At 40.5% G+C, this 21,238-nt stretch overlaps 2 protein-coding genes across 7 annotated transcripts; both read right to left on the bottom strand.

Moving 5' to 3' along the window:
* Positions 1-1,439: 1,439 nt before the first annotated feature.
* Positions 1,440-11,298, bottom strand: gnl1 (guanine nucleotide binding protein-like 1). The gene is made up of 12 exons (XM_035641776.2): positions 11,089-11,298; positions 9,546-9,693; positions 9,054-9,190; positions 8,780-8,931; positions 7,650-7,721; positions 6,546-6,738; positions 6,242-6,337; positions 5,972-6,154; positions 5,315-5,493; positions 4,810-4,996; positions 4,051-4,191; positions 1,440-3,946 (listed from the first exon to the last, which is right to left on the bottom strand). The coding sequence occupies exons 1-12, from the start codon at positions 11,159-11,161 to the stop codon at positions 3,681-3,683; spliced, it is 1,827 nt and encodes a 608-aa protein (XP_035497669.2). The 5' UTR covers positions 11,162-11,298; the 3' UTR covers positions 1,440-3,680.
* Positions 11,299-12,323: 1,025 nt separating this feature from the next.
* Positions 12,324-20,659, bottom strand: znf384b (zinc finger protein 384 b). 6 transcript variants are annotated; one of them, XM_035641758.2, is made up of 11 exons: positions 20,199-20,221; positions 18,623-18,690; positions 18,132-18,360; positions 17,613-17,726; positions 16,863-17,008; positions 16,693-16,784; positions 15,711-15,935; positions 14,275-14,442; positions 14,069-14,147; positions 13,783-13,941; positions 12,324-13,638 (listed from the first exon to the last, which is right to left on the bottom strand). In XM_035641758.2, the coding sequence occupies exons 2-11, from the start codon at positions 18,686-18,688 to the stop codon at positions 13,258-13,260; spliced, it is 1,659 nt and encodes a 552-aa protein (XP_035497651.1). In that variant the 5' UTR covers positions 18,689-18,690; positions 20,199-20,221; the 3' UTR covers positions 12,324-13,257. The 6 variants fall into 6 exon arrangements, with proteins under 6 accessions (XP_035497651.1, XP_035497631.1, XP_035497630.1 ...); XM_035641738.2 differs by lacking the exon at positions 20,199-20,221 and adding an exon at positions 20,307-20,659 and having other exon boundaries at positions 12,324-13,941; XM_035641737.2 differs by having other exon boundaries at positions 12,324-13,941; positions 20,199-20,222.
* Between the last annotated feature and the right edge of the window lie 579 nt (positions 20,660-21,238).

Below are 21,238 nucleotides of genomic sequence, written 5' to 3'. Positions count from 1 at the left end.
GAAGAAGGGGGGGTGAATAACACAGCAGAATTTAATTTACAGTTTTGAAATTTATGGTGTAATGCTCCAGTAAATGTGGGGTCTTTGTCTGGCTGTAATTATTACCAAACATGTTTGAGGGGCACAACATAGTTAGAGCTCTGGATGTGGAAATAAAGCAGCCTGTGGCTCTGACTGCAAACTGGAAACAGTTCTCAATGATTCCTCTCTTCCCTCCTCAGAGTTTATCTAGTCAGCAAACATCATCTCCGAGTACCATACAAGTTGGCACTGAATCCAAATTATGCAAAATAAGGGGATTTCCACCCACTTCCATCCCGTAAATAATGATTATGGCCGTCCTCAGCGGCGATTATCATCGTGCTGTCTCCGCTCGGTCGTGAATGGTGCCCAGTGGGTCACAATAAACATAATGAGATAATTCTGTGGCAGCAGACAGATTTAATCTGACAAGAGGGTTGGAGGGGCGTCGAGAATGTGAATAATTTGACAAACACTCAGTACAGTCATCCCCCAATAACACTGACATAAAGCAATCAATTTGGACATAAATCTCAGGGATATTGTCACATTTTTAACAGATGACTATGGAAACACTATGGAGAGGTGTTAATTTATTCCTCATGCTTCACAGTCAATAAGCGCAGTGGACAAACCCTTGAGTTAGGTTTCATTGTCGGAGCCATTCACTTCCTCCCAAGGTTATCCTGCCTTATTAAATGTAGTTATGTAAGACAAGGTGGAGTGAAATTGAAAATTGAAAGTGCTATGATAAACAAATGGTATTTTGAATAGAGGCAGACTCACAAAATATCCCTCTGCAGTTCATTTTCAAGACTCCTCATCTCTGCTCTTCAGGGAAACAGATGCATCTTTAGAGGACGAATAAATCACATGCGGTGCATAACAAGTATTTCTTCAAATATTCTTCAAATATTTACTTTCAACCCTTATCTGACATTGCAGAAGCTTTCTCATGCCGGACTATTCATTTTTCTATACCTCCTGCAAAGTTGTAGTCTTTCCCACAATATCTGAGCAACAACACGCCAATGATGTATGCCTACATAAAAATATTTAGAAGAGCATTTCAAATATTAATTATATCCATGTCAATTCGGCATTCGGGCTGTAAAACAAGTGTAATTCGTCTGACAGAGCTCATCCACAGGTTCAAGCTGTCCACTTTGATCACAAACCTGTCAAGCTTTGTCAAATCATTCTAAGGAACAGTTCTCACAACATTATGTGCATAGGAAATTAGTTGGGACTACTTTAGGAATAGTGTGTGGGTGACTCTTTTTCTTCTTTTTTTCTTTACATAAAAATAAGTTGAAGAGAGATTGCTATTGACAGATCTTTCCCTGAGAATATATATTTTATAATCTACATTTAAAGCAAATAATGTAAAGATGTTATTGTGCTTACAAACACTTAAATGGTTTAGAGGATTATTTCCTTTATTGCAGAAAGCAGTCCAGTTAATCAATAGACATACTAGGAATGAAATGAGGAATGCAGCAAATAGCCTGAACACATATCAAGCCTTCACAGCACAATCTACAAATACCATCAGTTTCAATATTTCATATCTAAAAAAATAATAATAATCCACTTCAACACAGCCATACGTCTGTTTCTGACATCATGGCAGTGTTGAGTAACTGCTTTACATTGTACCAATGGTAGAAATGACTGCGTGTGGCTGCAGTGTGGCGTATTACATAGTAACACAGCACTGTGCTGTAGAGTGAACACATGAATGAGGTACAACAGCAGCACACGACAGTGATACAGCACTCAGGATTGTAGCGGGTCCATCACACATCACACAGAGAGAGAGAGAGAGAGAGACCGGTCAAACTCTTCTACTTTCAAGAGAGAGTTATATTTTTTTTTTAAAACATGGCATTAAACAGAGACTGAGGAACATCTGCAGCAGGTGCTTGAACAGCATGACAGGACCAGATCTTCAATCCAACCACTGTCAATTATATTTCAAGAAAACGACAACAACATAGCATATATGCTACTATAGCTGTAGAGGCCAGTCTCTCTTTCCGTGTTGTTAAAGGAACAGTTCAAAACTTTGGTAACCTTTGCTGATGAGTTGAATGAGAAGATTGATACCACTTTTGTGTCTGTAATGGTGAATATGGACCCAGTCAGCTTAGCTAAGCAAAAAGACAGGGAACCTGACGGACTCTTTCCAAAAGGTTAAAAAAAAAAAAAGTCCAGACTACCAGCACATCTAAAGCTCAGTCAGGTGAAGTAAATAACTGCCAGCCTAGCTCTAAGAAATAGTCAAGCACATAACTTCCTGTAGAACCACAAAGTTAAATTTTCATACTTTTGCACAGGGGCCAGCTGGCGTGGTCTGCCTCCCATACCCGAGGCTGCGTGTTCGAGCCCCGACCGGTGCAGTCAAAAAAATCAACAAGATCAACAATAAACAATCTTTCAACAAAATCGCTCACTGCCCCTTTAAATAAACAAGATATAAAATGGAATCTTATCTTTGGAGAAGCTAGTAGAGCCATGCTACTTGTTTCCTGCTGTTTGCCAGTCATAATACCAAGCTAAACTAACCGTCTTCTATCTCTAACTTCATATTTGCTGTACAGATGCGAGTGGAATCAATCGTCTCATCTAACTTTGCAGGAAAGCCAATAAACAGATCCTCCAAAACATCAGAATATCTTTAACTGATTTTCTTTAGCAGTTGCAGCAGGATCAGTTCCTCTGTGCTGTAATTAGCATTTAAACTTGTTGAATGAGTGTCGACAAAACCGGCACTAAATACTGTAAACCTCTGTAAGCATCTAAGGATAATTTTTGTAGTAGTTAAAACACTACAGGTTAAATTCCTGAAGCCTCATCCAGCAACATAACAGACCTTGCCCTCCCCACATCCAAGACATATTCTGTAATGTCTTGCCTTCTGTGTAGAATCACACGAAATAAAATATCACTTTCAAAAACAGCATTACCGAAATCAGAACAAAGAGCAAAAAAATTAATAAATGAACCTCTAACAGAGCTGTAATACTGGTAACGGCAAAACAAGTGAAAAATATTGTTTTTATTTCCCATGTCCCATCCCACACCCCTTAAACAAAGTTGAGACATACGATGCTCTATGAAGAAGATTTAGAGTCATGGTTTTAAATCTCAAGCTGCTCCGAGAGCCAAGGGGCTGCTCCAGTGAATGACATCGTGTTGACAGTGCATTGGATTTGTTTTTTAATATTTTCCTGAACTTTGGCATCTCAGCTGCGAGGTCAATAGAGAGATTGAAAACCAGGGTGATTATTCCAGGCTGAGGGAATTACTTGTTCATTTGTCTTTAAGAACTACATTAAAAAGAAGAAAAAACCCAAACCAAACCAAACCCATTCCTAGAAGCGACATTAAAGAACACACGTCATGGATGAACACGCAGAGCAGAGGCACAACATGGAATACATGAATATGCTCTGTATATAAGGACAAGGATACGGGGTGAACTAATTAGAATAGATCATGTTAATGTACAGAGAAGATAGTGACATGAGGAGTGGATGTGCAAGAAAAATGAGAAGGAATGAAGTTCTTTTTTTGAAAGAAAAAAAAAAAGAAATAAGAAGTTTACTGGTGTACAAGGAAAAGTCGGGGAAGAGGAGCAATTTATTTCTTCCTTATCACTCACACTCATTTTCCCGAAGTACATTGTACATGTTGACGGTGAAGCCAGAAGGCTTGTCGTCCTTCCGTCTTGGAAGTCCAAACCCCTCATCTTCATCATCCCCATCTCCATCATCATCCGCATCCCAGTCTCTCTCCTCCTCTGGCTCGGTGCTGGACTCTCCGTCCTCATCGTCATCTCTATCTCCAGTACTTTCCGCCGCCGCCATCCTTCCTTGCAGAGTCATGATCTCTGGCAAGTCTGGGTGATTTTCCCAGTGCTCTGTAGACCATAAATTATCATCATGAGAAATTAATTCTACCCACCTGCCACTTTTTAAATACACATGAAGCTGAAACGATTAGTCACGGAAGAGCATCCTTTACCTCTCAGGCAGCTGTAGCCAGGTGCTCTGAGGCAAAGGCACAATCTGCCATCAATTGCCAACCGCAGGAGACTGTTGGCTGCACGATAAACATCGTGGCGAGCTGCTTTTGCAGTCTTATATCCTCTCCTCTCCGCCCAGGCTAAAGAATGCAAAAAGAGAGAGACAGGTGATATTGGTTTCTGTGTAGCCAAACCCTAATAGGGTCTATTACTTTGTACTACTGACTTCCATTATTCTCCAAAAAATTTAAAAAATTCACCAATACATGTTTTTTTCAACTAAAGTAAACAGGGGAACTTGAGTTTACTTTGAGATGATTTCACATTCACTACCCTCCTGCCAGATATTGACACACTGAATTCAAAAATATGGCATTTACATGTGTTTGAGTAACATTTGCTGACAACCACAATATCCAGCTGCCTTAGGAAATGATTTGCCAATTTTAAAAAGATGAAAGGTGAATATTTACACCCCGAGTTAGAATGAATGAGACTGGACCTGGAGATTCACAGACAGGATAGGGATGTCACAGTACTGAGATACAGATTAATATATTATTGCTGGTTTTAGTCCCCCCCCTCCCCACAAGACTTGTTGACAAGAAGAAAAAAAGAGAACAACACCCATACTTCACTGGCTCAAAGAAGATATTGGCGATGGGCTATGCCTTGGGTGTTGTCAAGCAGTGGTTAAGTAGGTGAGCTACTGTGCACATACTACATCAGACGTTTGGTGTCACTGTGATTCATCTTACACTCGCACACATGCCAGGCAGTCCAGTCAAGCTCTTCAGATCCCTTGTTTGAGTGTTTGGCTTCATTCTCCAGCAGGCTGGGATGTTTGAGCTTCAGCACAGAGAGAAAGGGGGTCCTCTCGCACAGATAGCCAACTGAGCTGTAGGGCTCCTGCAGCTGGGACACTGGGTATATTCCTGCCAGAATCTATTCAAACATAAAAACAAAAGGAAAAATACAAGAGGGGGAAAGAAAAAGGCCTTAATAAGAAAAATTCTAGGAGAGCTAAAATCAGCTAAAAAAACTATAAAGTTTGACAGTTAAGCAGCCATCACACAAAGCAACCCTGGAATTCATCAATTACTTCGAAATACATATGGTGGGAATAGCATAAAACCGATAAATTTGTTTTCCCAGAGCTGTGTGAATTCACTGTACAACACAATTCAGTTTCCACTTAGCCTAAGCAGGGGAGAAAACCTCAAAGTCTCATTTACTGTCTAGTACGCAAAGGTGAGTTTGTACCTGTAACTGTTTGTTGACAAGCGAGGGAAAGACAAGTCCAGGGCAGTCGCAGAGTTTCACTGTCGGGGTGAGGTAGTAGGTCTGGAAGTATTTGGTGTGGCCTGGGGTTCGGGACACACTCACCACCTTTCTCCCCACCAGGCTGTTTATAATAGATGACTTACCAACATTTGGAAAGCCTGAAAAAGAGTTCATGAGCAAAAAGAGTTCATGAGCAGTCTTCGTTCAGTTTGCTAATGCTAGCACGAAATTGTCAAAGGGAGAAGTCTGAGTCTTTAACTACTCTTTGAGAGTGAAAAACGTACTGTTATTTACTTTATATAGATACATCTTTCATGTGTCATAGACATTAGGCTGATCCTTTATAGTCAAGAAAAAATACATTTTACTTTTAGAATATCACATTGAAGCACTTGGTTTTGAATTAGATGAAACCACAACCCTGTTGTCTTTCCATCACATTAAAATAACATGGACAAATCTGTGATATAATGATCTGGTGTTATTCCCAAGAAAGTGATGAGAAATCCCAGTTAAAGATGTTTATTTAAGGAAGTTCTTCATTTCCCTCTCTCTTCACAAGAATTTTCTTTGGATTTTATTTCATTAAAAAAAACCCATCTTGCTACAGGGCTGTGTAACAAAGATGTGCCATACCTATACAGCCCAATGTGAGAACGCCATCTTTGTAGAGCTCCTGTGACGGGCTGCTCATCTCCATAGCACTGTCACACTGATGCTCCACCAGCACCGACTCTGCTCCCTCGTCTGCACGCTCCCCCTCGAGTCTCTCTGCGACAGCGTCTCTGTGAATCTTCTGCTCCCAGCTGGACAGGTCGACTGTGAAGAAATGTGAACAACTTAATAATGCCTGAGCTATTATAAAGGTTTTATTGTAAGTATGCTCAATGAAGAGCGCATGCCCACCTCTCCCTGCTGTGATCTCCTGACAGGCCTTCAGGATATCTATACCTCCAGCATGACTCAAGTCAGCCTTCCTCCTCACCCTCTTCTTCTGGAGCACTGTAAGCCAGCAGGAAGAGAGACAGAGGGGGTTATGGGTATTCTCAATGCAATGTTAGCTGCAGAAAGACACAACAGGACATTCTACGGATTTTGCACCGAAATAAGTTAATTGATAGGCAGGTTTATTCCATATCAATTTCCTTGTCTGTCTGATGTTGTATTCTTATAGGCCTCACTATAATCCGCAGGTTTTTCCTCTCCTCACCTGTGCTGTAGGGCTGCCCAGGGTGGGAGGTGAAGCAGACTATATGCAGGTGTGGGAACTGAGATGTCATGTAGTGTTTCCAGGCGATCACCTGTGGGGGAGGACACAGGTCTGCTTTGTTCAACACTAGCACCACCCTCTTCTGCAGATCTCCTGTGATGTGGTGGTACAGGCCTGGGGGGAACTGCAGCACCTGGGAGGTTTACACGAGGACACACCTTGTTAAAATAGCAATTATAGCTTGTTCGACAAATAAACATCTCCGTCATATCATTATTAATAGGCTCAAGATGAGCATGCTGTTTTTAACTCTGCAATGAAACTGGAAACTGGAAATAGAGGAACTGCATTTGCAACTCAAAGTTTATTTTGAAAGAAAGATGGAACCAAAGTGTGTCAGAAGCACACGTCTTATATATTGTTCCGAATATTTGGGTTTCAGTTTAAAACAGACACTGAACACAGAACAAAGTCAAAAAACATTTCCCCTCACTTCATCAACAAGATCAAACACACAGATGTATGTATATATTATGTTTGTATATATATATCACATTGGCCACTTGTTTCCCTTCATAGGTTAATCAAAATATATATTTTATCTTTTCTATAAATATATACATATATAAAAATAAAAAAGATAAAATATATATTTTGATTAACTTATGAAGGGAAACAAGTGGTCAATGAGAAATATTAAGAAAAACTGCTAAATGTAACTTCTGATCGGAAGGTCAAATTTATCCAAAAATGGAAAATGGCCCTTTATTGGTCATCAAACAATAAAGGTCAAACATTAACTGCTCACTTCTATTTTACTCCTATTAGGTCAGACCTAACAACACTTGCATCGTCGCATAACTAACAGGAGGGATAATATTGTTGTGAAGTTTATTTATTTTTTGCCTTCAAACCTCTGTTTGGAAAAAGCTGAATTATTTTTGATGACAAAATCTCCCCCCAACCAACATGATACATTTTTCAAAACATGTTGGGGAAATAAACGAATAAATAATAAATATATATAATGGAGATGGATCTTGACTGTGTCTCCATCTAGTGGCCTGATTCATTCTGAAGGCCTCTGCTAAAGCGTTCACCTACCGGGTGCCTGATGTCCACGATGAGCAGAATGACATCGGACATCTCCAACACTCTCCAAAACTGCCTCCATGTCTAAAACAAAGAAAGAGGAATGGAACGTAGGGTTAGACATAAACAAAGTATATGTCTACGAACAATTATTTCTGTTCTCTTTGTTTCTCAGTGAAACAGTTTATTAGAGAAGAATGGAAAAGGTAGCATTGATAAAAAAAATACTTTACGTTAATGTTTATTATTCTATTAAACGTAATTCTCAAGTATAATGCTACACAATTAATATTCAGCACCAAAGGCAAAACAACCTGTTCATATAAGCAGCTATTCTTATGTGTTATTAGTCCATCATTTTGATCCTCTGCACCACTTAAATAGCCATCATCTCTGGATTAATGAGAGTCACTTATTACATCACCAGCTGCTACAGCCCTGCTTCTGCTGTGATGTGCTACCACCCCCCCCACACACACACACAGAAATTAAATTATCTGCAGGGGTTTTGGTTTTCAAAAAACAACAATAACATTTTCACAGCCTGAGCAATCTCATGTAGATAAGACATGAAGGTAGAAAATATGAGACAATACGCAGTAAGTCATATAATTATTACAGTTCCCTACATGACGTTACTTAACCAGAATGCAAATACTCAGTTCATTGCACATCCTGGACAAATACACAGTACAATGTTTTTATCTTTTAGATGAAAGTGGCAAAGCAAGTCTGCAGGGTAATTCATTTTTAGGTCAATAATTAAATTTACAGGAAACTCATTTTGCACAGGAAAGGTGCTGGCAAATGCGTGGTTTGGTGCTCTGAATTACCAAGTCAGTCTCAGAGTTTCTGCCAGCAAAACATGGGTTCTTACATAACAAAAATGTTCTCGGATAATATGCTAAACCAACTAATAAATTAATTAATTCATAAATTGAGGATACAGAGGGTAAAAAGCAAGTGTGTACACTGAAGAACTGTAATAAATGACCTGATCCTGGCTCACCAGATAATTATTATAAACAATGATATTTATATGTTATCAACTTTGTCTGAATTATTTTTGGTGGCTGAGACACTGGAATTTTGATTCCCAAAAGGAGTGTGTCATGGTGCATTGTGTTTGTTAAATGACTTACCTCAAGGTTGTGTTCAAAGTGGCTGAGGGAGCCAGGTGGGTTTCTGGAGAGCAGATCATCGAGGTACTCTCTGAACGACTTCTCCTCTTTCCTCAGCAGGTTCTCTCGTGTCATTTCATAATTCCAGGGCGGCCGCCGTGGGAAACCAAGACCTAGCCATGGATAATCAAGTTTCAGCGTGTCAAGCAGTGACCCACTCCATTAACCTTCTCTGCTCATCTGTTTGGCTTATTTTGAGACTGTCATGTGGAAAGTGTTAAAAAAAATACTAGACCTTTCTCTGAGGGATAGATGTCATCGATGCTGACTTCAAGTTCTTTGTCTGAGACTGGCTGCAACAACTTCTCCATGGCCAACTTCTTTCTTTTTTCCACCTCCTCTTTACTCTCTTTCTCAAAGTGTAGTCGGAACCTGAGGAGATAAATAAGAAGGGGGTAATGACACTTTATTAGACTGTGGGTCACTGTATCTTTTAAGTGACTTAATATACATTTCAAATAAGTAGTTTGCTGCAGAGCATTCTTTATGTTCTGCATGCTGTGGCATATGCTCCAATTAGTTATCATAAAGGAATCAAATGTTGGGCTGAATCAAGCATCCTACTGGTGATCCATGCAACACATTTTAGGTCTCTATGACTGACAAATGACAAACACACTGTACAATATCTGGATTTACCTCAGCAGAATCTTAAATCATTCAAAATACCATTATTTCAATAAAAGTTAAATCGAAGAGAGTGCTAGAAATAACATTGACAACTAACCTGTTGGGGTCAAATCTACTTTCTCTGCTGAAGGGCTGCTGGTTTATTCTTCTAATATCAGTGGTCTCACTGTCGGAGGTATCGGACTGTCGCTCGCCTCCTCGCTCCACACTGGCATTGCGGCTGCTGGGCCCAGAACCTGTGTCACCTTGAAGTGAGGGGCAAAAGCCAGGGATCACAGTCAAAGACTGGCATATACCAATGTGCTTCTTAGAAACCAACACCAAGATCTACACCAAGACACTTGTTTAACACTCATATTGGCTGTTACAGAAAATCAATTAGAGCTGCAAAGTTTAGTAAATTAATAGACCAGATTGATCTGCAACTATTTAGGTAATCAAAATAATTGTTTTAGTTGTTGTTGTTTTTTGGCCATCTTTCAGGCCAATTGAAGATGTGACCCTGGATATCCTTAGCCTTTGTTTACCATTTCATTTGACATTTCATAGGCTAAACAATCAATTGATAATGAACAGAATTGGTAATTGCAGCATTAATTTATGATATTCCACTTATCATGTGGCCTCAAACACGTCCACGTTCAGGAGAAAGTGTTTCACCTTGACGAGGAAAAATTCAAACAATATACAGTGATGTGAATAGAAAAATCATCTTACTAACTTGATGTCAAGTGCAGTGCCCCAGTAGTTAACCAATACATAACAACAATATAATATAAAAAATATTGTATTAACTGAATTTTAAAATTTAAAATAATTCTGTTAAAGTAGCTCTTCAGACATTTGTGTCGAGATGTGACAAAAAAAAACATCTTGATAAAAAGCACAGAAACAATGGATCATTGTTTTGTCAGTCATGGTATAACTGGACCTGATGACATTTTTGAAAATCTGAGTGAGATATTAAGCCTGCAGTTTTAGAAATAGGAAGGAAGATCGAAAGATATCCTTGTGCTTTTTCTGAACTTTCTTAAAATTAAGGCAAGTTTACTTGTGTGGCAGCTTTCTTACACAAGGGCTATTCCTAGTGCTTTACATAATGCTTTATAAAAAGAGAAAATAAAGAAGAGCACGAAAATAACAAAAAACAGTAAGTCCATCCAAAGGGGAAACTCAAGTAAAGCACTTTGACAAACACACATCCAGAACCTGGAGATCTATACCCCGACATATGATCACCGCTGATCGGTGTACAGTACATAACCTAGAGGTGACAGTACACTGCCCCACTGTTGTATAGCATGACATTGTACTTAGTAATGCCAACGACTTCAAAACTTATCACAATATACATTTCAATGCTTGTGGCCCGGTCCGTGATATTATTCTGTTGTTATTGACTCCGGGTCAGGTTTGAGGGCAAGTTTGTGTCACGCTGCTTTTTTGTTTTTTTTTCACAGCTAGCTAACACGGGACATGGAGGTTCATTTAACCGGCTACGTGCCGCTTGTGCTTTAGCTGGAAGTCTGACTCGACGGACTCACAAGACGAGAAGACGGTTAGCTGATGAAGTGCGTCCAGTTGGCTGTGGAGCACGAACCGTTAGCTAGGCGCTAACGCTAGCACGCAAATGTAGTTACCTCTCTTTCTCTCCCGTTTCACTTGGAGCTGTTTCTTCTTCTGCTTGTTGCTAAATGGCTTTTTCCGAGGCATACTTCAAAAAATCTGGTTAATATATATATAAATATATTTATCTACAAACTGTGAATTGCTACCTACAGCACGTCACACCGCTCTCTTATTGACCTTATGTACACGAGTGAAGTTTCTCGACTCCGACACTTTTCAGTGACGTCATATCCACTGCAGACTGCAGAGAATGGCGGGCGGAACCACGTTTGAGTGTTCGCCAACTAACGGAGCTCTGGTCATTTGGGGCTTTATTTACATGGTCTTAACGTTGATTTACTAATAATACTATCTTAGCCAGGGTGAGCTTTTCGAAAATATTTAACAGGTTAAGTCCCGAGCATCGTTGCGCACAACGACTGTGAACATTTTGGTTTGTCTATCAGTAACCCCCCACCTCCTCTCTTTAATGGTACCGTCCACTTTTGTAAACACCTCGCACATTTGCACATTCCTGCAGAGCAGACATTCATAGAGCGACACATTCACCACAAGAGCGTCATTTAAATCACCGAGGTCGCTTAAAGACGTCTCAAAGATCCCTATTAATACAGGTTTCCCTTAAAAATATAAGGTATAAACGTTCTTTTTTTTTCTTTAAACGGCTGAAAAAATTGACCAAGAACCCACTGCTATTTGATTGGTGGTTAAATCTTTTTTTTAAAAAGCCAAAGTTCCAAAAATGTTTTATTTATGGCTCCACAAGAGTGAATGTCTTTTGGACGCAGACTATTTTTCAGACAAATCAAAAACTTATCAACTTGACCTCTGGGTTTTTAAACATTTGTTTGACTGATTAATCAATTAATTAAGAAATTACAAAACTGGTAAAATAATAATAATAATAATAGCCCTTAATCAATGTCCCTTCTCAAAGCAACTATGGCATGTTATTATTTGTTTATTTGACAGAGACCATACAGATGAACATTGTTTTATGCACATTAGCGATGCAACAGATGTGATGTAAATAGGACATCTTGCTGAAGCTCATTTGTAGCTCCACTCCCTGGTCTAGATTTTAAAAATATTGGATAAAACAACCAATTCTTAATTTTTTTTGATGATTCAGAATTGGGATAAAAACAACACACTAGACAAAGCCAAATATGTATGTGTGCATATGCATGGCTGTAAAAAAATGAATTTGACATTAAACTGGGACAGAAAAAAAAATGCTTTTGACAATATTTCAGATGGTTTATTGTATAAAAGCAGGAAAAACCCCACACACACTCAGATGTGTCAGTATGTCTATAAAGAAGTCTTATAAATGTTATTGTGGTAATATAATAGCAAGTACACATTTGGATAACATTACTTTTAGAACATATGCACAAAGCAGTACAATAGGATAACATGGAACATGAACTGGCACATTACTCCCCCGAAGGTCATGTGAAGGCCTGCCAATGGGTCTGAATAGGTTATATGGATTGCCACATCCTTTAAACACACAATTATTATTTTTAAACTGGTAGTATATATCTTTATATACTTGATTGATATTTTTCTTTCCTGAAAAAGAAATAACCTCTACATCCCTTTTAAGGTGAAAAAGAATGAATTGCAGCCATGTATTTTTTATTATATATAACATAATAAAGATAATAACACCGAGTAAAAACTGAATGATTCTGTATGAAAGTATAACAATTCACCTTCACAATCAACTACCAATTTCATCAACAGAGACTGCTATGGCCAAAGCGGTTTGTAGGGAAGAGCGGGAGGTGATTAAACAACAGAAGCACTGTTTCTTTGACCGTCTTCCTATTGTAAAAACCATCACTGTGATGGACTGACATACTTTATTGCAGCTTTTACATGCATTTTATACTAAGACAGGGCAGCTAAGCAAAAGGAAAACAAATCAAAGAAGGCAGAAAGAAAAATAAGAGACAAAAAAAAATAATTATAGCCTTCGGTATACTGTGTCACCATTAATTTGTCCTGCTTGCCTCAAAACATCGCTCAGGCACAGGCACAGTCACATGTTCCAACGTTTTTGTGTCATCTTAGTATTGCTTTTTATCCTTTAACTCTCCAGCCTTCATTTCTCACATTTTTGAATTAATTCTATCTTCCACATCCCCAACACTCCCTCCTTTCACCACCTCTTAAGAGTTGAGGTGCTCCACTTGAATGGAAGATGCTGACACAGTGAGACAGAGGTCCTTGTGAGAAGTAATGTCAGCCACACTGACTTGTTTGTATTGGAGGTCACTGGCAGACACTGTCTTATACTGGTGCAGGTCAAATGGACAGATGTTTTCTGACTGGGGGTAGTTACTCTGACTCTGTCCCTGCTGGCCTCCACCCAATCTTCCGCTTCCAGCTCCCGCAGAGCGGCTCGATCCCCCGTCTGAGCTCTCTACCCGGCTCTGAGCGCCAGCCTGGCCCTGGTTCTGGTTCTGTTGTGCCGCCTGTGCTGCCACGACTGCCGGCGCAGTCAGCTGGTCTGGGTTGTGTTTCTCCATGTGTTTCACCAGATACGTCTCCTGAGATGAGGGGAGGATAGGTAGAGGGGAAACAGTGGACACATGACTACACGGTGTAAAGTAGCTGCCAGGTGTATGTTGCCAGTGAGGTGATTCATAGTTTTTGATGTAGAAATACTCTTCAGAAATAGACATTTGTCTTACTGAGGTATAAGTGCGGTTGCAGAGACTACAGGAGTAGATCCGGGCGTGTTTGACAGTGTGTGTGGACATGTGCACCTCCAGGCTCGCTGAGTCTATGTATCCTTTATTGCAGTTGGTGCACTTGTAGGGTTTGTCTTTGTTGTGCTGACGCCGGTGGGACTGAGGGGGAAAAAAGTTTATTGACAAAAAAAAGAAGCTAAAATAGTGTCACAGCATAGTTTAGTGTTCAGGAAATAACACAGACATGACATGCACTGCCCGACAGGAAATCTAAAATCTTCCACACCTGTAAATTTGAGAGCTGCGTGAAGGATTTCTCACAGCCTGGATGGGAGCACTTGTATGGTCGATCTCCGGTGTGAATCCTGTATAAAAACACAAGCAAACGCATACATGTACATCCACTCACTCTTATCACTTTGAGGGTGATCTCACCCGACTGCAGAGGGACACAGAGGCAGGTGAAAAACCCAAGACCAGTGATTCACTTACCTGTTGTGTTGCTGAAGGTGACTGAGCTGTCTGAAGCACTTTTGACAGTAGGAGCAGGAGTAGGGTTTCACCCCGGTGTGGATACGGATGTGTTGGGCCAGGTAGCTAGAGTTGGCAAAAGACTTGGTACAATGTGGACACTTGTGAGGCTTTGACTCTGTGTGATTCCTGATCAGGGCAGACAGGAGGGGGACAGAAAGAGGGACATTGGATTGTCAGAGTAGAATGAGAAAAAACACCCACATGATAATAGTCTTGACAAATGTTGATTCCATACATTTCTCAAAACCTTTAAAGAGATACATCCCTGACAAGTAAAAGGAGCAAAACTTTGAACAAACATCGGTAAAAAACAAACAAACAGCATTTATAATTTTCTTTTGGTGTTAGTTTCTAGTGAGTTATTTTAAACTGCACGATAACATAATCATCCAACAACAACAACAAATTGTATTCCCGTCGTTCTGGACCAGCTTTTACAGTTACGTTTGACAATTTGTTCTATTGAAATATTTAAATATAAACTGGGATTTAATAATAAGAATTCTTCAATAAAAATCAAATGCCCCCAGAAATGATAATTGATTTAAGGACACAAAAAACCAGCAACAGAATGAAAGCAGAACATGGCAGCAAAGGATGTGTATTGTGCATCGCCATTCAATGGAGAAAGTAAGAAGAAGCATCGATAAGATAAACATCAACACAATGGATTTTATGGGAAGCTAAATGGAACGTGTGCCTACAAGTTTTTATCTCAGCTTGTGTTGCTCAGTGTATATGCGTGTGTTTTCTGTGGCAGAAGAAATGACAGAACATGCAGACAGAAGACACACGTAAAGGGGAAAAAGCAGGAATAACACTATGCAGGGCAAACAGTACACAGGGAGGCAAGAAATGTGCGTGCAAGTGCAAGTGCAAGTGCAAGCGCGCACACACACACACACACACACACACACACACACACACACACACACACACACACACACACACACACACACACACACACACACACACACACACACACACACACACACACACACACACACACACACACACACACACACACACACACACGAAAAAAGCCAGGAGGATATTCTCATTGTATCAATTCGTATAAGAGCGCCATGCATTTTTAATAGCCATTCTGATTAGTTTATAAATTATGAAAAGTCTTTTTATGGATGAAGACCAACTTTAAAGGTGCGATTTGAATTCTAATTTTCCGAAAAGGTCACTTCTGGATGGCATGCGAGCCAACATCTACATGGAAGTGTAATATGCATCTGCACACCCGCTCCACTCTCCTCCCCAGGAGGGAGGGGGAGACGAGCATCGGGGTTAAAAGAAGGAGTTTGGCAGGACAAAGTTAAGACGACAGGGAATACGGTACGGGTTCGGTAAAAGAAAAAGGGGTGGGGTGGGGTCTGCAGTACCGTGAGTGCTGCTGTAAATGACTGAGCTGCCTGAAAGATTTCTGGCAGTAGGAGCAGGTGTAAGGCTTGGCCCCGCTGTGGATGCGGATGTGCTGGGCCAGGTAGCTGGAGTTGGCGAATGACTTGGCGCAGTGAGGACACTTGTGAGGTTTGGCCTCTGTGTGCGACTTGGAGTGGATCTGCATATCAGACTTACTGAAGAAGGTCGCCGCACACATCCGGCACCTACAGGCGGAGAGACACAGAAATGGGAAAGGGGGAAGGGGGGGGGGATGAAGAACAAGAGGGTAGAAAAAAGGAAACATATACAATAAAAGGAGATACAAGAAAACAAAAGAAGATTAGATAGGGGAAATTAGGAGAGAGCAATGGAAGGCGAGAGGAAAATCAAGCAATAAAGAGATGTGACAAAAAATGAAATGGAAAAAAAAAATGAACAAGAGGAAGACAAATCGATGAAGACAAAAGTCAGTTCAATCAAATGTAAGAGACACAAACACAGGGAAAGATATCAAGGGAGATATCAGTGAAAGTTGAAGGGAAAAGGTACGTACAGAATATAAAAAGTGAAAGAGCAGGATACAAGAGAGTGCTTGAGAGATCACAGCTGAAAGAGCATGCTGTATAAAGACAAAGAGGACAGCTGAGGGCAGGTTCATGTCCAGTGTGTGCAAAGAGCATCTACGAAGCACGGATGTATTTGTATCTCAATGCATGAAGAGAAGGAATCAACAGTCCACTACAAAGCAGGCATGTTCTGCCACAACATGCAGTGAAGGGTGTTTAGAAGAGGTGTCTGGGTGTGTGTGTGTCTGTGTGTGGCAGATGCTCATATCCAGCAGCGCCAGGTTCATTTATAAAAGCTCAACATCTCTATGCTGATGTTGAGAAGAACAGGTGTGTTTGCATTCCACAGCTAGAGCAAGGAGAAATGGGGATAAACAGCGGGTGGTGCTTTTTTTTGGGGGGGGGGGAAACATACCTGTATGTCTTAGTGCTATCTTTTGGACCATGGTCGTCATCCTCATTTGATAGGTCATATGGGTCTCTACCGTGATGCTGCAAAGATGCCACCTATCAATAAAAAGAAATAATTTACTTATCTGATTATGTTATTATATGTCAGATTTATATTTCAGTTTATTTTCCTACCTGGCCGCCAGCTGTCAGATGTGCCAGTACTAGTGTTTCATTTCCTTGTCCGCTTATTCTGGAAATTGTCGTCTTCCTTTTTCTGCCTCGTTTTGAGGGCGCCGGCATCACAACAACATGGGACATCCCGTCCCCATCTTTTTTGTCTACAAGATCAAAAGCAGTGCGTTAAGAGGAGAGGAGACACTTGCTAGAAACAGATCTGCACCAAGTCTCGTTTTGAGCGATAATCTGGATTAAAAAACAGTTAAAATTGACCTGCTACCTTTTTTTTACCTAACAATTCCTTGGTGGAAATCTGTAGATGAGCTTTCTCAAAATGGTGAATGTGGAATAAGGCTTAGTAGAAAAAATATTTTATGAGCAAGCTGTCACATCACCACTCTCGTGTGGATGATTTTTGATTTAATTGAAACGGTAGAAACATAAATTACAAACAGCTTGGATAAGAAATGTAATTATTTGCTGCCCATTCTGTGGTTCTTCTGCTTTGGATCTCCTGGGATCAACACGTGGAAGCCAAAGAATATCAAATAAATTTTACCCTCATAGCCCAGGCCCTAATGAAAATGAAACAATGAAAAGCAAAAATCTGAACATCCATTCTGATCGTGTTTTAAACCTCTATCATGAAAGTTATTGTGCAAAATCAGGGTGCTGCCAAAAGCAACTGTGCTCGTCAAAATATTTTCGAACACACATATTAGAGACGGTATATCGTGTGCATGTGTGCCGTTGCTTGTAGTTCACCTGGAGAATGGAGTGCGGACACAATCATGGTTGTCGCTGGATGACCCGAGACGAACGACTGAGACGAGGTTGGGGAGACGAGTGTTCCCTGCGGAGTTGTGATGACTAGACCAGCTGTGAATAGAGAAATAATCACTATTTACTAAGGACACTGCAGGCAGTGTCAAGAATTCAAAGTCTGAGATCAAGAATCTCCTTTAAATTCAGGAATGTAAATGAAAGAATTTTCCAATATTCCATTTCAAACATGAATTACCAACTCATTATGTGCATTACAGAGGTTGTAGCATACATTGAGACAGACAGAGGCTCATTCTACTGGCAAAGTGTCCTTTAAGCCCACGATGCTGCTTGGAGGTCCAATGCAACTGCAATTGGAATGTAAACTTAATCATTTAATGCACCTCCGTTATATTATGGTTCAGATTAATCTGATCGTATCTTAGTCCAAACAAAAAGAGCCTCAAACAAAAAAGAAAATAAAGACCCAGCAGCTTATCTGTGCAGAAAGAGACTTACCTGCTGTCATGATGCCCGTGGAGGGGACGGGCAACACCGTGATGTTCTGGGTGCTGTGAGGAGGGTGGAGATGTGCCACACCAGCAGCCTGCCCTCCTCCATCTGTCTTGGCCCCAGGAGTGGGGATGGTGAGAAGAGCTGTCTGGTAGTGGGATGCAGAGGAAGAGGAGAAGGCAGCATTCTTTTCCTGTTGCTCTTTCACCTTGTTCAGGAACATGGCATTTTCAATCTGTCGGGAGAGGGGAGATTGTGTCATTGGATTGGACATTGATTTGACCACGCTGGACTCCTCCGATCCTCGTCTTCTAGTCGTCTTCTAGTCACATGAAGTGAAAAAGCTCTGTGTAAATTCAGGCAATATGGTTTCAGGAGATTCTTGGTGTAGAACAAAACAGGATTCATGCTTCAAAATTTACATAACATAATTTACCGATTTACGATCAAAGTGGCCTGATGAAAATACATATTGCACATGTTCTGTCAAGTCTTACCTGTCCCTGCATAGTGGGCACGGGAGACCAGAAATATGACGAATTAAAATGTGAATCTTCCATCATTTCTGCAATGACACAAAAACAGTGAGAATTAATAACTTCCAAGACTTGACCAGAAATGCCAGTGTTACAAATACATAACCAACAGGCCACAGCACGAGGCAGTTTAATCAATCTGTTAACAAAAGAGTAATATCATAAACACAGTCTAAATCTACAAACATCATAGGTGCAGTAATTTATGATGCTGACATGGTGGACAAAATATGAGAAAAAACTTTTAGTATGAGTCCAAACAATTCAACAGCATCACAAATGCCCAAATACTGGAATAACGTCTAAAAATGTTAACCGTGTATTCCTAGACTATCACAGGTTTGCTAGGTGGCAATAGCGTTAAAGAGAAATAAATCCAGAGATTGGCACCTCGTACACAAAATACCAGCTGGAATAATGAAAGTTATATTGTGAGAGGGCCATTCTTTATGGTTCAATATCATGGAGCTGCCTCGAGGTCCTGAGTACACTCAGGTGATATTGCGCTTTGTAGGCGCACACTCAGAATTACAATAGGCCTCTTTTCTCAGCAAATACTTTGACTCGTCATTGACGGAAGAGCAAACGTGTCGCAGAAAGTCGTGAGATTGTGACAGTGGGCCGCATGCATGAACCCAGGACCCCTGAAAATGAGGCATCTGTGATGTCAAAATGTCCCTTTCAATCAAATCGCCACAAACTACAATGTCACACAAGCTGTGTGGTTTTTCTGGGGTGTTTTTTGTTGTCGAGAACCCTGAAGGCCTGGGGCTCCTGGGGGCCTTTGCTCACTTTGCCCAGATTATGAAGCGGCCCTGGGCTCATCCTACAGGGAAATTCAAATAAAAAAAAGAGGGATCTACAGAGGAAGAGCGACTGGCAAGACGAAGTAGAACGCGTGAATAAACTAACTGGTAGGATAAGGCGTGTTGGAGAGAGAAGGATCCTGCATATGGGTTGAAAAACAGAAATAACATGTTAATCTGAGGTTAAAGGTTTCCTTTGGCTCAATACAGTCGCAAAGACTCGGAGTGCATTAGATTATCCTCCAGCAGTGTTTAAACCATCGATAGTCGTCAACTATGTCGTCTGGGTTTCACCTGTGAGACACGGTTCTCATGGTTTCGAGCGCCAACTTCGTTCGATCCACAACATCGTTTGGTGTTAATTCAAACCGCATCCGGCTACTTAGCTCCTCGTAGAGGCAGCAGAGGAGCTACAGAGCAGCACACGACGCTAACTTTCACAAAGAACCACCACGGATCGGACATATGTGATGTTTACAGTGAGCCGCAGCTCGACAGCACGACTCCATTTCGGCCCCCGTGTATGTTGTAGTTAATCAGGCCCGACGTGCTGATTAACATACAGTAAGCACGACAGCTCGGTGTGTGAGCGGTGCGTTGCGGTGCGGTGCGGTGCGTTGCGGTGCCCTCCTGCTCGGGAAAAATAACAAGAGAAAAAAAGGCAAAGGATGAAGAAAAAAAAAAAAAAAAAAAGAAAAAAAACTGAAGCGAAGAGAAAAAAACCAACAGACCATCCTCACAGACTTCCGGCTGTGGCGACGGGTGGAGCGGCGGCAGCGCCGTCGCACACATCTAGCTAATATAATACAACTAACTGCACGGAGGATATTGGCGTTTACCGGTGCCGACGACTCCGTCTGCCTCCCCGGAACTCCTGTGGGTCCGGACGGTTTGGACACAATTTTCCAAATTTGTCCGAATTCCTGCAAACCACTGAAGTTTTTTTGTTTTTTTGCCCCTCTCCGTTTTTTTTTTGTTTTTTTCTCTTCGAAGATTTTTTTCCCCCTCCGGTTAAGCAGCTGCCTCGTCTGAGCTTCACTTCCTCCGGATAAGGTCGTCAGACAAAAGGAGTCGGTGCTGTGACGTCACTTCCTGTAACTGAGGGACAGTTCATTTTAAACATGTATAAGATAAATAAAGAACGTCCCTCAGTCAGCTGGCTGGTGTCCTCACAACAGTCACAGTAGCGGATTACCGGCTGTGTTCGTTTTTTCGTTCGATCGTTCGTTTTGTGTTGACTTTGTGACATTTGTTCTTCAAGTTGTGAAAGGAGAACGTCGGTGATGATGCCTTCAGTTGCTGTAGGAAATGACGAGGTTACCAGGGTCATTGGAAACGTTATACAAAAAGCGTTCCCTAAAGTATGATACTTACGAAAACAAAAAGTGTTCAGTTGTAAATAATTATATAAAGTTTTATGGAATTCATAATCATATGAGTATATAGTATATTTAGAATGAAAAACATATAGTAAAATAGTAATAAATAAATGATTAGTTCATAATATAATCTTCACACAATTGACTATTTGTTTCTGACAAATATAAAGCTAAAATATTTTAGGGTTTAATATGAATTTGTGAAATACTTAATTTGTTTATTCAATACACATTTCTTTGATTTAGTAATATGCAATCGAAAATGACTTATTTACTTTCTTGGAGTTCGTTGTGTGTGCTTTGAAATAACTAATTTATATCTCATAAAATGGCTTAATTTGTTTAATCTAATGAATAAATATCATCCTTCATGCTATTTGTGCTCTTGGCCT

The sequence above is a fragment of the Scophthalmus maximus genome, chromosome 1 (genome assembly GCF_022379125.1).
Source record: "Scophthalmus maximus strain ysfricsl-2021 chromosome 1, ASM2237912v1, whole genome shotgun sequence".
NCBI lineage: Eukaryota > Metazoa > Chordata > Actinopteri > Pleuronectiformes > Scophthalmidae > Scophthalmus > Scophthalmus maximus.
This window is presented reverse-complemented; position numbering and strand designations above follow the sequence as displayed.

Bases quoted from the DNA above. Each gene is read 5' to 3' on its own strand.
- gnl1 (XM_035641776.2), bottom strand. From the start codon at position 11,161: ATGCCTCGGAAAAAGCCATTTAGCAACAAGCAGAAGAAGAAACAGCTC. The intron at 7,722-8,779 runs GTAAGTCATTTA...TCTTTGTTTTAG, and splicing joins ACTTTGAACACAACCTTGAG to ACATGGAGGCAGTTTTGGAG. The intron at 6,739-7,649 runs GTAGGTGAACGC...TAAACCTCCCAG, and splicing joins TCGTGGACATCAGGCACCCG to GTGCTGCAGTTCCCCCCAGG.
- znf384b (XM_035641738.2), bottom strand. From the start codon at position 18,688: ATGATGGAAGATTCACATTTTAATTCGTCATATTTCTGGTCTCCCGTG. The intron at 15,936-16,692 runs GTATGTTTCCCC...CTCCGCCTGTAG, and splicing joins GATAGCACTAAGACATACAG to GTGCCGGATGTGTGCGGCGA. The intron at 14,148-14,274 runs GTAAGTGAATCA...GTTTTTATACAG, and splicing joins CACCTTCAGCAACACAACAG to GATTCACACCGGAGATCGAC.